At 33.6% G+C, this 16,685-nt stretch overlaps 1 protein-coding gene across 1 annotated transcript in view; it reads right to left on the reverse strand.

The window, feature by feature from the left end:
- LOC133205756 (uncharacterized) overlaps positions 1 to 16,685 on the reverse strand; it is a 44,771-nt gene that overhangs the window by 18,161 nt on the left and 9,925 nt on the right. Inside the window, exons 2-6 of the mRNA XM_061341627.1 lie at positions 11,442 to 11,592; positions 10,976 to 11,182; positions 8,427 to 8,616; positions 5,389 to 6,079; positions 2,328 to 2,337 (exon numbers count right to left, since the gene is read on the reverse strand). Coding sequence (XP_061197611.1) covers positions 2,328 to 2,337; positions 5,389 to 6,079; positions 8,427 to 8,616; positions 10,976 to 11,182; positions 11,442 to 11,592 — 1,249 coding nt within the window. The remainder of the gene's footprint in view (positions 1 to 2,327; positions 2,338 to 5,388; positions 6,080 to 8,426; positions 8,617 to 10,975; positions 11,183 to 11,441; positions 11,593 to 16,685) is intronic.

Genomic DNA, 16,685 nt, shown 5'->3' on the forward strand with positions numbered 1-16,685 from the left:
ACCTCGAACCAAACTCAGTTTGCTTTCGGCCTAATGGCCTCAGGCAAACAGTTTGGTTCTTGAGTCCGACAAAATGCATGTTGCCCTTGAACCCAGTCAATAAATGTATAATATTATCCAGCCTATATCTGCTTTTGAAATATTGTTTATTATGAGCAATTTATATCTGCTTTGAGCTTTTTTATGCATATATAGTGACAACTTGATGACAGTTACTTCCCCTTGCAAGTTTCTCTTTAAGGATAGATAACTCTTGTATATACTTTGGCCTCTGCACAGACACCCTTCAATGACAAAAATACCCATTTCCAACTAATAGTATAATGAGCTCATTCAGGCACCATGTATAGGACTATGGGTGTTCTCACATGTTCTGATTATCTATTGATCCCTGTACCGTTCTGCATCATCACCTGTACATTATAGTCCTCATTTAGCCAGACCTGCAGACTCATCCTTACATCGTTCATCAATCCAGCTGTCCCACAGCGACCTGATGTGACAGATGCTGGCACTAGGGCCCTGTTTGTTGTACAGAGTCTGACACTTAATTGTTAGCTTAATTTTGTTCTTCAGGCTCAGTGTCACTGTGATGTAATTGTTACTTCAAAAATGTCTTCTTCAAAAACTCTGTCAGTTGTTCGCATTTTCATTAATGGTTCTTTATTTAAAGCTAATTGCAATCCCGTATTGATTTTCTTTGAAATCATGACATAGCAGTTTAAGGCTTTTGATCAACTTGTTATTCAAGGACATCATTTAAAATACACTTTTAGATAAACAATTAAAATTGATACTTCAAAGTCCATTACTTAGGCTGGGGACAAAATAACTGACCATAATTAATCTTCCTGACATCTATACAAATCACATTACCATAAAAAGAAAAATTTACTATAGTATGAAAAGAAACTTGCATGAACTTAACAACACAAATCAATTTAAAATATGGCAACATAACAGAGTTTAACATGGACCCTTTGGATTACTAATACAGACAATTCTATCATATGATTTAAGGTCATCTTCTCATGACAACTAATATTGCATCATGTGAAGAGGTTCACCTGAGTTTCTCTGAAGGACTAAATTTAAAAGTATTGTATACCTGCTGGTAAACTATATATATGTATAACATGCATGCAGTATAAGGGATGGAAGGTATTAGATTAAAATGATAAACTTCTGGCATGAAAATTAAACTTTTATACATTATTAATAAAGTGTAAAATGGCACTCAGAGAGTAAAATTACTGGAAAAAATAATGTATATCACTCCTCCTGGGACCATGACTTACAATTTACTATGGGTTCAAATCATAAAATTACCCACATCACCATAGCATGCAGAGGAACTGAGTTACAACACAGTAATTGTCAGTTCCAACAATTTTACATTTGAACAGTATATTGTTATTAAACCTATCACTATATATACTTTATGCTCCACTGAAAAAAAAAAGCCTATCCCCCCCCCCCCCCCCCAGCTGAAAAAATTTTATCACCTTTCTTGTAAATGGTAAAATGAGCTACTGGGCAGATTTATAGCAATGTTGACTATAAGCAAAATGATATTCAAGGTAGTGACTTTTGATGCAAATTTTCTTGACCGCTACGGTTTTTGAACAGCTAGCTAGTTCCAAGAGGTCAACTGAATCTGTGAATGGCCAATCAGAGCACTTTCCAGGCTATCTATAGTGTTAGTAGAACCATAAATAGACAATATGGCAGCTGGGATGGCTCAACTCTAGAAAACATGCACGCTTCATTGATATCATTAACTTCTGGACATATAGCCTATAGGTTCACTGGACTAGAAAGGACATTGGTATGGTGACCTGCCATTCAACCGTATACATGCCCTTACTAATTCAAACACACCTCTCGTACATTATTACAAAATCATCACGGGAAAAGACTACTCACAAACACTGGAATTATTTTACCCTAAAGATAACAAAAAAATATCAGTTTTCTTTCTGATATGGAAGTTGTTGGTAATCCATGTATTGCGTAATATAGTGTCATTATCTCTGCTATAAGAGAACGGTGTTTTGTGATGAATCAATGATGGCAGACAACAAACAGTCCCTCCTGTAGCGCTAATATGCTAACAAATTTTGATGAATAGAAGTTACGCCTCATTTATACTCAATTTAACTGTCTGAAGTCAATCTTTAAACCACTTCATTTTGCAAAAACTTGATTATTTATCATCTGATCATCTCTCAAAAAATGATTTTATATGAGTTTCACACAAAAAATGTGTTATGCGAGATGAAAATAAAATGTACTTTTCATAATTGGATAAAAGCATTCCATAAAACCTTTTACTTGCTTTTCAAATGATCAATTCTATTCATGAAATTAAAAGCCTGACTTTTAGGGCAGTATATATTTGGCCAATAAATCTGTACATGTCATTGACAGTAGCGATTGTATAATTATCTTCCCCAGTCAGTAAACTTGAAAGGGTATTTCAGCTTTTAAAATTTCATTATGACATAAATAAAATATATTACAATACCACCTCCTATAAGGTGAATTTTAAAATGGTCATAAAGTGTTGTTATATCATGTTGAATCGCCAGTTTTTAATAACCACATTTAATGATGTTCTAAGGGATGAAATGAAGTGACTAGGGCGACACATGTGTATTTACTTCAGGTCACAGTTCGACCATCAAAGTGCCTCATCAATATACACCAGCTTTACTGTCGTAATTACCATGCACTTAGCCCACTGGTGCGTGGTGCAAAATTTTATTATTGCTATGGTAATCTATGCCTTTAGGGATGAAATAAATATTTTGTTTGGCAATGCTGGCAAACCAATCTATCTACATCAATTTTACAATTCAACTTGCATAATGTTTTTTTTTTCTCCCATAGGTAAGGAGATGAGTTAAAACTTTGTTATTCAATGATGCATTGTATTTATTCATTGATCAAGAAAATTGACACTTGGTTGATTGTCCTTCCTCATAACACTGAGTAATTTGCAAAAAAAAAAAAAGCATGTATTTTAAATTCTGGAACACTTTCTTTGCCAAAACGTCTATATATACCCCGTAAAGTCTTATATTCCACAAGAAAAACTTCATACAACTGTAACAATAAGTAGAGGCACATTATATTACAATATGCATTAAGCAAAAGATGAATTAAAAAATAACTTTTATTGAATGGCAATTTCTTAAATCAATAATTTATGTCAACACTTACAAAGGAAACACTACAATGGACTCCCATTTTTGTTTCTATTTATAAATAAGAAAGCAAAATTTCTTCCATAATTTAATTTCTTCCATAAAAACAAACTTTAACTGTACTCTTTAAAAAAAAAAACAGCTCTGCTGAACAGAAATATGAGTACCCCTGTTTTTTAAATATCACAGATCTCATGCATTACATTCAAATAATAACAATGGACGGAAAATCTACAAGTGGTACACAGATAAAAGGCTATGATATACCACCAGTGTTTCTATGATATGCCATATATTGGGAATGAGGACAGTGAAAACCCACACCTTATATGGACAAATATTGATAACACCCCACCTACCCAAAGGTCCCCAAGTTAAAATAATATCCACTAAGCACTCTACATTACGACTGCATGTCACTGCTCACTAGATTCTGTGACATTGTACCCGATGTAATAAAAGCTGAAATACAATTACATGTATTGTAAACCTGATTTAGCTGAGAACCACATTCTTGTTAACATTCTACAGCAAGCTTCACAACATTCCCATCAATATCAATATGAAAAAAAATCCCCTCCTCCCCCCACCCCTTTAGGAGCAGCACAATAAATGATAAGATTCAGAACAATTGGAAGATATTTCAATTTTTTCTGATTTTGTTCCAAATTAATTTCATGAAAGAAGACCAACAGAAATAAGTATTTCCCTTAAATTGAAAGCTGTTCATGACCTATCAAATAAAATTAGTGTAGCTATGGTCTTGGAAATCTAGGACTAGAATTGTAAAAACTCAGCAGTACTAACAGTGGCTTAAGGAAGAATTCTCTCAAATTTATTGTATTAATGAAAATTTCACAGCCCCAACAAGACAATATCCTTATGTGATGTTATTAGTTTGATCAAATTTGACTGTTTTATTTTAGTTGCAAGGTCAGGTCAAGGTCACTATCTTTTTCTGAATCTTTAAGGATTAAAAATTACTGTAGCCAATCATGTACATGTATTAACTTTTCATGTAAAAATGTAATACATGTATGATTTTTCTTTTTGTGTAAAAAGACACAAGGTCAGCTATCGGATACTGTAAACCAACTTTTATTCGCGTGCAAGAAATATCCGCGAGTTTCGCGACCTACTTTAACTCGCGACACCCCTGGTTCTAAAGAAATTGGAACCAGATAAGACAACATCCGGATGAGACAACATTTTAAACAATTTAGTTTAGTTAAGAAAATCTTCAAGGACTTTGAGTGTTTTAAATATGTGATTCAATTCAGTATTCTATAGTAAATTTCAATAGCAAATGTGCAATGTTTTCCTACGCTGCTGTTCCACTAAAAATTTAGGACTTCCCTTAATATCTAGATTTTACTCTCAGTTTACCATTTCTATTTTAAATTGTACAATTTGAAGAAAGAAAGAAAAATTTTATCTTTTACACTCAAAAACATGTCAGTATCAAGGAAATTTAAACTAATATACCCTCAGTACTTTGAATATCTTATTTAGCCAGAAACCTGAAAAGAATCCCCCTTAACTGTATGACTATAACCACATCAAGTTAAAATGCTAGTCCGTATTTTAATAAATAAAACCCATCTCCAGGATATAAAATGAAATGATATGTAAATCCCATAAGAGCCACAAAGCGCCAGTATGGCAATCAATCTAGACAAGCACTCATTTCCTGAGGGTGTGGTTTTTATTCTGCGTCTAACAACAGTTCATCAATATTTGCTGATTGAAAATGAGGAGGCTCGAATAGATTAAATGAGTTTTCATTGATTTTTTTGCTTTCATCACAAAAATTACTACATGAATTTCCTTCATTCCCTTATAGAGAAATTTAGGATTCTTTGTCTTAAAAAAAATAACTTTAAATCATAAAAAAAGATAATTTTAGCAAAATGCCTTTCAACTAAACAAAAACACACCAAAATGCTTACAAATAAAGTTCAAAACAAAGAACTATAAAATAAATGCTAATTAAAACTGTAAATGCCTTATTTGGCTATAATTACATAAAAGAATATCCAATACTAAAGTAATCAAAACAGATAACAAATGTAAAGTACTATAATAAAGGTTAGTATAAATTTCAAAATACATTGAACAGGAAGTGACATCATCATTGCTGACCTCTGGTCTCTTTGACTGTCTGTTTGGATGAAGAGGCTAGGGACAGCTGACTACAAGATTGACTGCCTTTTCCACGGAGCATGGAGTTAGTAGCTTTTGAGAACACAGAGTCTAGACTGGCACTGCTACTGTTGTTATTAATGTTTTTACCATTTTTATCAGTGATGATACATTTACTGGCTAGTTGTGTCTCAATGGCTAGGTTACTCCTTCGTATAGATTCTGTGTTTTGATTGGTTGCTCCTGATGACCTTGTGTTAGAGTCATAATTCTGCAAAGAAGCCAGAGAGCTGCTATTGGAAAGAATCTGACTCTGAAGATCCAAAGGTGTTGCATTTATATCATCCTCATCTTCTTGACCATCATCACCTTCCTGGTACAAATAGGTATCATCATCTTCATCATCATAATCTTCATCATCATCACATCCATCATCTTCATCATTATCATCATCATCATAATCTTCATCTTGTTCCTCAAATTCATCATCTTCCTCTGTTTTCTCTGCCTCAGCCATCTGAGCTTTTTCAGTCTCTTCACTTCCCTCTTCCTCAGTTGTCATTTCTTTCTTTTCTTCCTCAACCATCACTTGACCTAGTTTTTCTTCATCACTTTTTTCGGATGATGGGCCAGCATTAGGACTCTTCTTCTGCTCACCAGAAAGTGAAAACACAGACTTCTTGCTTGGGTTAAACTTTCTTCTTCTCCATTTATGTTCTGGGCAGAAACTACAGAAATAATCAAATACATTTGAATTATATAAACAGTATCTATCTATTATCTTACTTTAAACAAGACATTTGAAAAAGAAAAACAGCCATTTTCTTGAAATTTGTGTGCAGGCATTATATGTGATAATGAAAGAAAGAAATATATACTGATGTCTTCAGAACAGCACATATTGGGGGAAAACAATTTTCATAACTTAATTACATGTATGTTATGTCCTTGGTGCTCGACATGGTTGGAGACTGAGAATCATGGGTATGTTGCACTTACTAGCTAATTTTGCCAGATCTTTAGTTCTACATCGAACACACAGCTTACTGAAGGGGACAAGAAAAATGAGGGATTCAGATCTAAATCTTATTTATTTATTTCTTAAACCTGAACAGGAATCAAAGTCAGGCATAAAGGGTATACTGTAGAAAAATGGCAAGTGTATTTGGATGAATCGGCAAGTTAATAAGAGTTCAGCATGCAAGCCTGTCATGTTTACAAGTTTAATTAAGGTATTTCGTGAGCAGTCATCTTGCATATTACCAGCACACAGAAGTAAAGCTGACAAGACATGCTACAGTGTGATAGGTCTACTTAGGAGTGGATTTCTTGGCCGTTTGATCACAACGAATCCATCACTAAAGTAAATCTACTACAGCAAGACTAAGTACCCAGCTCAGCCACACTCTTAAACAAGCAATAAATTCCTGAAATAGGTCTTGTGTTCAACACAATATTTTATGGCTATAATAAACATAAACGTCTTGGGTTTCTATTGAACTGCAAGTCAGACAGTATTTTCTGGATATTCCTGATTTACCATTAATGTATTAGTCTGGTCAGGTACAAACTCTGTGATCTAAAATAGTCAGATGAAGCAAAGGAAATTGAGTCGAGTTGCTAGGTAGCAGAGTACCAAGAACAATAATAAGTTGCTTCATCAGCCTCTATTTGATTTGTCTTTCTCAGACCTGACTGTGGGAGATGTCCAATCACTTAATTTTCTATCCTCTCACAGGAGACTAGCTGGGAGCTTATCACTTTTTGGTTAAAAATAATTCATCAAAAATTGATTAATTGCAGGACATAAAATCTTTTTATCTTTGGGATAAAGCATTAAGAAGATCAATTCTGTAGGCTGCCATCCTCTCTGATATAGTATCAGGCCACACAGCAGCCAGCAGTCCTTTATTTCCTAAACAATTCCCAATTTATGATCTTTTTATACACACCATTTACTCTAATGTTAATTAAACAGGACCTGCTGATATTTCATTCCAATAGACACACACGACTAGGTTGAATATCCTGGTCCAGGGCTTTTTTGTAACACAATAGCCAATATCAAACTATGCATGCATTAAAAAGCTTTCAAGTTAAATTGTTACATTTGTATTTAGTTTGGGCATCAATTTTGTCATCTTAATGTTAAAAGCTTATGTTTTACATTGATTGGAAGGATTATTTCTGTCATTTAATTTTCCTTCAGGGTTGTTTACAACTGTCTTTCCTCATTATCTTTATGGAAGCTCATATAGTACATTAAGCTCAGTAAATACTGTAGAAGCAGAAATTTTCGTTGGGATGAAATTTTGTCGTTTTTTTTATCTTTAATGGTTTCATGGGGGTTAAATTTTGTTGTTTCAAAAGTAACTGTATTCAATATTTAACTATATAAAAATGTTTGGGATTCGTTGATAATTGTTAACAACAAAATTTAATACCCAATGATTATTTCTGCTTAAATTTACAGTAATGCATCAAGTACATTTTATAGTGCTATTATATGTAAGTACTAGTTATCTTTACAACACCAGTAGGAAATCAATTTGACTGCCTCTGAATTTCAAAATGTAGGGAGAATTTTACATTAAAGGGCGGATGGATGACTGTGCATAGAAACTGTAGTATAGTTTGTTGTTAACATTTACTGTAACAGCAGAAATATTTGTTGGGGATATAACAGTGAAATAACATGAGTTCACAGATATAATGTCTCAATGATAAACTTTTAGATAAAATAGATTAAAATAACTTTCAAGAAACAAGTGGAAAAAAGAATTTAATAATTTTAAGTAAGAATGTAATTTTGCATTGCACTGTGTCATAAATCATTAGAGATGTACATTGTCATCATGCTCAAATGCATATAATGACAATCTGTATCCACATTCGCATGATTTTTGATACCATGATCATTCAATGTTCAATTGTTCACCGATTCCTTAAATATTACAAATTTAAATAAAAGCACTCTCTAATTACTCTCAACCACACTTAACTCTGGTGTTCATAGTGACATTGTTTCAGGTTGAGATTGGTACATATCAGCCCATTATTTGAGCTTTTGCTTACCTTTTGCATGTTCCTGCTAGCCAGGTGTCTATGGACTTGAAGTAATACTGCTCACTATGAAAGCTCTTTGGTTGAAACTTGTAATGGTCAAACACCTGCACCTTGCCTTTGTTCCATCGAGCACCAATAGTTTTACAACCATTCCCTGCCCAAATCTCTACATGGGTCATGTGATGTTTCTGCTGCCGAGCTGAAAAAAAAAACAACTAACGTCATCTTCCTCTTTACAAAAAAACACAGTGCACACACACACTATCTTGATCTATCATCAAAAGCAAAGCATTATGCAACTCTTTAGATTATCTTTTCCAATTTCCTCATGATATGATTATTTGAAGGTATTCAACACTAATAGCCTCAGATTCAATGAAATGAAATACATAACAGATATGTACAGGTTAAATACTCAGTATATGTAGACATAATTCCCATTTATTACTATCATTATGTAAGAGTTATCTCTTGTAGTAACTATCAATAAAAATCAATTTAAAAAAAAACCTGTCCAGTGAAAAAATTGTTTTATTTAGTTATTCTACTCCTTATGATTAAAAATATCTGTCAACCACAGCATTTACTGATACTCGTAGTATTTGAATTGCTAATCTTAATTTTTTAATAATTTGCTTGGCCTTATAGACCTCAATGCAATCTTTGTTGATTAATTACTGCTAAGTTATTACATTTTTGAAGATTTCTCTTGGTAAATCCTTTCCTACTCTAAAGGACATTAAATTAATATCAGAGTATTTTATACACAATGGATATTTCAGGATAGAGAATTGGGTCCTATTAGGGGTGGACTACCTTAAATAAACTGAAAGTAAAATCAAGTCAATCTCTAGGGACTTAAGTGGCCCCTTGATATTTTGATCTCAGTTATTGATTTCTGCTCTCATCTTCAATGTTGAAATTGAATATCATTCTGTGGAGTGACATCCGGTAACAAATGAGAAACCCTCACTTTAAATATTTATTCTATGCATACTTGAACTTTAAAAAATGTTTGTAGGTACAGTAAAATAAGGTTTTAACAAGCACACTTATAATGAATTAACGCTTATAAATTATGTTAATATTCATTGTAGTTGTAAAATGCATTGTTAGCCTATTGGATATAAAAATAATGTTTATAACGAGTTAAAGTCCCTTGTCCCTGGCACTTTGCTATATATATATATATATATACCGGTATATATATATATACATGCATTTTTTACTGTATATTCCATATGAAATTCAACCCCCATCCCCCCTTTTTTAACTAAAAAATGGAAACTCATCAAAGCTCGAATGTTAAATATCCTACATCCTTAAAAATCTATCTGTATTCAACTATCGCTTTATTTTACAGGAAAACTGAACAGTAATACTATATTACCAGTAGTTATTGATACCCAGCAAACAGTTATTAATGATATTTAGCAAGAATAGAGTGGTTACTGATACATAGCAAATGCTTGTTACTGATACCTACAAATGTAGTAAACAGAGCACTATAAAATATTAATTGATTTAGCTTCATTATTTTCTGAACCTTAACACAGAATATGGCATTAAGGCTAGCCATGCTCAAAGGACCTGACTCGATATTAAATATTCTCTGTATGTTTAACATTCTTCTTTATATTAATTAACCTCAACAATCAATCATTTTCTTTACACAGGTTTACATCTCAATCCCCACCCTAAAATTAACCCTGCCAATTTAGTTTCTGAGCCACGCTTACTTAGTAATTCTAAACTGTACCCAAGTTCTCCAAGTGAAAAAACACTCAGGTACAGGATCAAGGCCCAATCTATTTACCAGCCCCACATAGAGTGGTCTTTGTCAGAGGGTCGGTGGATCCGATGGTGAGATCGGGCCAATTACCTCAGCTTATGTGAACTATGACAGGTATTTTGTTGAGAATTTTTAAATCTGTCTATAAACCATGTCCTTGAATTGAATATAAATGATGTAAAATCTCTGTATTGGTTACACTTGGGTTAGGACATATGAACGAAATGTGGATTCAAGTTCAAAATAATCTGGCCAAAGCTCTCTGGGTTAACCCCATCAAAGACTTTATTGTGGAGAGATATATTGGTAAAACTGTTTAAATAAATTTAGCCTAGTAAAGAGAAGAATTTAATTAATGCTTGAGAACCCAGGAGATAGTCAAGTATGGAAAAATTATATTAAAGTCACAACTGAGATATATTGAAAGAGTGTAAAAGGTTTTAATGGCTGTCTGAACACAATTCTACAATGCTCCAGTAGTCACAAAATTTGCTTTTGCAAGAAAGATTCCCTTCATATTCTCACTTATTTTAAGGTTTTCTTTTTAAGAACTAATGTTTAATCTATCTTGCACCAAAGACAGAGTACAGGAAAATTAGAAGGAGTTGGGAGTTTATTCAAATTTTATCTATACAATCCTACTTTTCAAGGAACTTTGTTTTACCTTTTTTACAAAATGTCCTGGTTTACTCAAACTCTGGGAATGATAAAGTGAATGTAATCCATAAAGTGTTTTACACAAATTATGACTGGGGTAGGTGCTTACATTTGGGATTAGGGTAAATCCCTGAGATGAATACTAGGTCCCCCGCCTTCATATCTTCCTCTCTCTCTATCGTGATTGGCAGTGTGTCATACATGTATGCCTGGTTCCACGGCCCAATGCGGAATCCAAAGTCCTTCCTCAAATCCAACATAACCTGTCGTACCAAACCGCAGCAGTCAAGAAAGCGCTTGGAGTAGTATTCCTCATCTAAAAACATTTAATTCAGTGTGAAGGCGCAAGAAAAAAAAAGACTCTCAAACAAAGAATTTAAATAAATCAGCATTACTGTGCAAAAATGATTGTCCCATTTCTCTTGACTGACTCCTGGTTTGTATTCTATTTCTCTACATTATTAGTATTCATGTTAATACATCCAAACATTTAGTGGCTGGCATGGCGCACAGAATGATCACAATGCATGACTTTATAATATCACATGCATTGCGGTGATATAAGGTTCCCATACCATCTGGGGTCCAGTATCGTTTTGCATATGGTGTCCCGAAATATTTCTTAGCCTGAGCAACAAATTTGGCTCTCAACCTCTGCATCTGCTGAGGATTTCTTTGTTTTTTCTTTCTTTTCCGTTTCATTTTCTTTTGGTTTCTGATCTCCTTCTGTAAATATATGTACCTAATGGAGAACATATATGCAAGTACTGGTAATTCAGAATACTGTAAAATCACATTTTTGTGGGATAAAATTTTTGTTGTTGGAGGAAAAAAATATTGGCTCCTGGGGATTTGATTTCATGCTTTGTAGACAAACATAACTTTAGTCTCAAATTTTACATTTTTTGAAGGACATGAATTCATGGGGCTGTTCATACCCTGAAAACAACAAAAATTAAACCACCATGAAAATAAATGATTTCACAGTCTATATATGTAAGTAATGGTGAATATATATGTAAGTATCAGATGAGTTCAACATCTCTAGAGGAACAATTGCTCATCTATGTTAAAGGATTCAGATGTAGAAAAGGTTATCGATATCTTTATAAGAGATGTTTAATACAACTACTTGGAGAGAATTCCTCTCTTTTTGTAATAAAGAAACGATTATGACATCATACAATAACATATACATGGTCACAAGTGAAACATTCCACACACTGCAAACCATACTAATACAAGTATATATGTCTGTGTTTATTACAAGGAGAATTTGGCTAGATCTGGACAACATAAAGGCAAACCATTTCAACAACTTCATTTTATCTAATGCCTAATTGCAGAAAGTTATGTAAGCCACTAAGAATTTTTTTCTGACTATGGTCTTGTTGTTAAGAGCAAAAGAAAAAAAATTTCCTTAAGCCAAAACAAACTCATTATCTAGAGAATCTCTTTACATTGAAATATCTTCCACTTCAAGTGTCTTGAATACTGATATCACTGTTAGCTCCATTCAGTGCAATTATTTAAATCCTTAAAAAGAGTAAAATATAAACACCACTCTGAGTTATTTTGACACAAACAAAACCTTGTTTTTTGTTCTTTTAATGCAAGTCTTTTTACGACTGCCCATATCCTTATTATCCATCTAGAAAAGAGAAGATACGTGACATAATTAAGAAATTCTATGAAATCTGACTTCTTCTTGCAGAGGTGTGTAGTCATAGCAATTAATATACAGAAATTGCATAATAATTTCCTAACTGACCATACAGGATATATCTACATTAAAGTAAGAAATGTGGTAGAAACCATTTTCTTTGAGTACTAGTCTATGCCTGTCTTCTGGTAAGACACAGTTGTTTGTTTCTTATCAAACCCAATACTTATAAAGAGAGCCATTTCAGATTAATCAAACATTATTTACTTCCATATTAAACCTTGGAGAGAAGGGCATGACCTCTATGTTGTCAGCTAGGATCACCCTTCTCCTCGCTTCTCTCTCCAATTCCAGTATCTCTCCCATAAAATTGATTACCCAAATCAAATATTGATTAAACAATTCAGATCAGGGGAACCCTTGTCACTACCCTGTCACCGAGCTTGGCCAACCAACAACGAACAATGGACATAGTTTGTCCAGGACAAATATGGCTTTGTTGTGCGTCTTTGTCAGATTTAATATACTACACTACATCAGGAAGTTTTATACAGCAAAGTGTAAGCTAATTCTTTCCTTTCTTCTCTTAACCACATTTAAATGAGGTGTGCCAAACTGTTTACAAGTCAGGAAGTTAAAGTCATGGTGACAAGTCTCCACAAAATCATCAGATCTTTTTTTTCACAAAGAGGAGTTTCCCCTCTTGACTTTCACTTTTAAAAATCACTTACAAAATATTTACTCCAAGAGGCTAATACAAACATGGCTTACATATTGCATTATCATTGCTAAAATGTATTTGAGTATTTATCTATTTCTGTCCAACACAAAAACTCATTATGAACAAACACTAGCAATTTAAAACTGTTCATTTACACAACAAAAGATAATGAGTATGCGGAGCTCAAGAGTATCTACAAAATCAATGCTTGTAAAATATTCAACTCGCGGCCACCATCACTGTTTATTGTATGAAGGTCCCCCACGCCTAGGAAGCCCCTGACACAAATAAGAGATACCATAACTACAACAATGGCCGGGTACCAAACCACCCCATAATTCTTTGTTCCTGTCCACTCAGAGTGCTCAGGGTATTGACTAGACAACTGTAAATCATGATTAACCTCTGTTAAGAATCGTTTCTCTGCTGTCATCAAACCTTCCAGCAAACACAAGACCCCCTCCATAAAGATAACCTCAGTAAGATAAGCTGATATAGCTCAACAATTTCTCCACCATATCTGCCATATTAACCACTTTAAAATGGTCCCCAAAACCTATTACAATACTGTTACCATGATAAACCTGATCTTTGAACTACTGGCTACAGAAGCATCATGGTTTTTGGTACTTGTATCTTCTAGTCATATTCATATCAATGTGTAGTGAAAATGTTACTTAGAAGTGAACAGTTGCTGAATAATGAAAAATCAAAATCCAGATTAAAACAACATACAACAATTTCTATATATGATTATGTACTTTATCTCTGAGTTTTCATTATTCATTGCTTTCTGAACAGTTTAATTTTTTTTGAAAGTTTTGTTCCACATGACAAGAATTTTGCATCCTCCATGAATGACAAGGCAAAGTGATATCAATGACCTGGCAGAACAGAGACACTAGCAAAATACTATCACCACAAATATACATAAATATCAGCTCAATCAGTCAGGTTAATGATCAATTGGGAACAAAGGGAGATAATTAGGGACATGGCAATGACAGTGTTTGTGACTGTCTGGTCAGTAGACGGGGTGACAGTTATAGGTTTATATTTCTTATAATGAGGTGAACAGCTCTGAACTATTACGAAGGAATTAGCTCCTCCCTCTAAACAAATCTGTTTCCCTTTCTTGTCCTTTATTAGTGTGAAATTTGAGAAAAATGTTTTTTATTTGCAATTTCTATGTCCTAGAGCAGGAAAACATATACCTGAATATTGTTAATATAGACGATGCTTCATTATGTAAAATAGAAGAGCAATGTAGTATGTATCTATATTGCCAATCAGTGTTTCCACTGTAACTAATTAAACATGCAAAGCAATTAACAGATCCAGCAACTCTCATTAAAATTTCAGATAAATATGAAAATTTCCTATTTGAGGTGCATCAGTGAAATATTAGCCTTGGTGGAACAGATGGTCGATAAGACATTAGGCTGAGCTTTCAAGAGGACCCCAAAACATGATATTCTTGAACATAATGAAAGTCATTTTCTAGCAATCACCTGGAACAATTCCCTTGAAACCAGATGACTGAAAACAAAGCAACATGAGTGACACACACAGAACAATCAGTCAATGCTCAGATCTGATAGACCAAGTATCATCAAAACTTACAATATACTTAACAAATCAAGAGACTCAGATGAATAGATGTTTCATGACTTTTTGTTTTTCTAGCATATTTGCTTAAAAACTCTAAAAATGCAAATTTCAATTAGATCCCAGTATCTTCAATGAATACTGTAGAACATTAAACCAAATCACAGCTATAACTAGCCTTCCAGTTGGAGAACCAATGTAAGGGTAGAAAGTTGTCCCTTCCTTTCCTGTTGACCTTAGTATAGGATAGTCTAGACAAAATGCCTCAATCTACATCTATCAAACAGTCAGAAAATGTTATATATTAGTATTAATGCAAATACCACTTAATCAATCTCCCCACAAAATCCCACTGTTAATTGTGTATCATCCCAGCTTTTAATAGATGGTTTATTATACATTAAATATATGCACCAATACTCAATTCTTGCAGTCAGTGTAATTATGGATGAGAACATTTCTGATAGATCTTTTCTGCATAAATTTATATTGTTAATTTGAGCCACTCTGTTCTTCAAACCAATAGATTGTCTTGTCAGACAAACCTTTCAAGTTGGAGGTAAAGAATAGATTTGATGGATCCCACAACAAATGAGAATAGCAAATTAGCAATAAACATTTTACATAATCTATCAATTTGACATTTTCAACTCATCATTTTAACATGGCTGAGGACTTGATTCTTAATAATGTCATCTGTTGTCAGTGTTTTCCTTTGAATCGATAATGGAATGATCAGTTGATTCACTAATATGATTAAATGGCTGATGAATAGTATTTGAAGAGACTGATTCTGCAAGGTTTCTTGAAAATCTAACTTTGACTGTCACCTACTAGGAATTTGAAAACTTCTAAATATTTTTTTTTCCTTGGAATAAGGCAAGATATGTTTAATGTTAAAGCCCTTCATAGACCCCTTATCGAGTTACACCCTGCAAATGCAATACATGCATGGATCTAAGGGGGGGGGGGATGTGTGTTGGGGGGGTCCAATTTGTGGAGTTATTAAAAAGTATATACTGAAGCAAATAAAAAAATGACTTTGGACTCCCCTCTCCCACCCACCCCGGCAAGAAAACGTGGACCCCTCCATCACCAGCAAGAAATAGGTGTTTTTCATGTTTGGGAATTGGATTTTAACCTTTTTTTTTCTTTTTTTGCTTGTCAAGAAATTTTTGGGTTAGAATTTTTTTTTTGATTGGGATGGACACCCCCCCTCCCCTTTGGAAAAAAATGCCAGATCCGCGCCAGCAATAGTTTATATCACACACTTATGAGTGACATAACATACAGAGGTGATAGGAAGGTCATGAAATTGTACAATTTTTCACTCATTTTTCATTAAAAGTACATTTTGCTTCAAAAAAAGCATGCTTTCTATCCTATTTCCCAAATTTACACATCTTATACACCAAAAACCTCAAATATCTTTTGTGTGCAAATCACAGGTAGACATGCAAATCCCCTGTGTTTTGCAAAGCAAATAATATCTTAAATTTGATGAAAATTTATGAAAAAAAAAGGGAAAATTCCCTAATCTTGCAGCCTGTTTAAATGCTAAAAGTCAAAATCGAAATAAAAATCCTGGCTTTAGGCCAGACATCATTTTAGTTCTAAAGTACAATCTTTTTCACAACCTTAACTGTCAGGCCACACTTTACCATATTTCATCCTCTCTACAACATGTCTAATCAAAAACAACAATAAAATGGTGTACTTTCAAATAAAAGGAAAAATTTTTCAATTTATGGACACAAATATCAAATGTGGAGATCTTTTTAAATATTTTTTTAAACCCTCAAGTTCAGGATACATGTTCTATAGCCT

This window comes from Saccostrea echinata, unplaced genomic scaffold (genome assembly GCF_033153115.1).
Source record: "Saccostrea echinata isolate AGI-Se365-2 ecotype Australia unplaced genomic scaffold, CSIRO_AGI_Sech_v1 ptg000054l, whole genome shotgun sequence".
In the NCBI taxonomy this organism is placed as follows: Eukaryota; Metazoa; Mollusca; class Bivalvia; order Ostreida; family Ostreidae; genus Saccostrea; species Saccostrea echinata.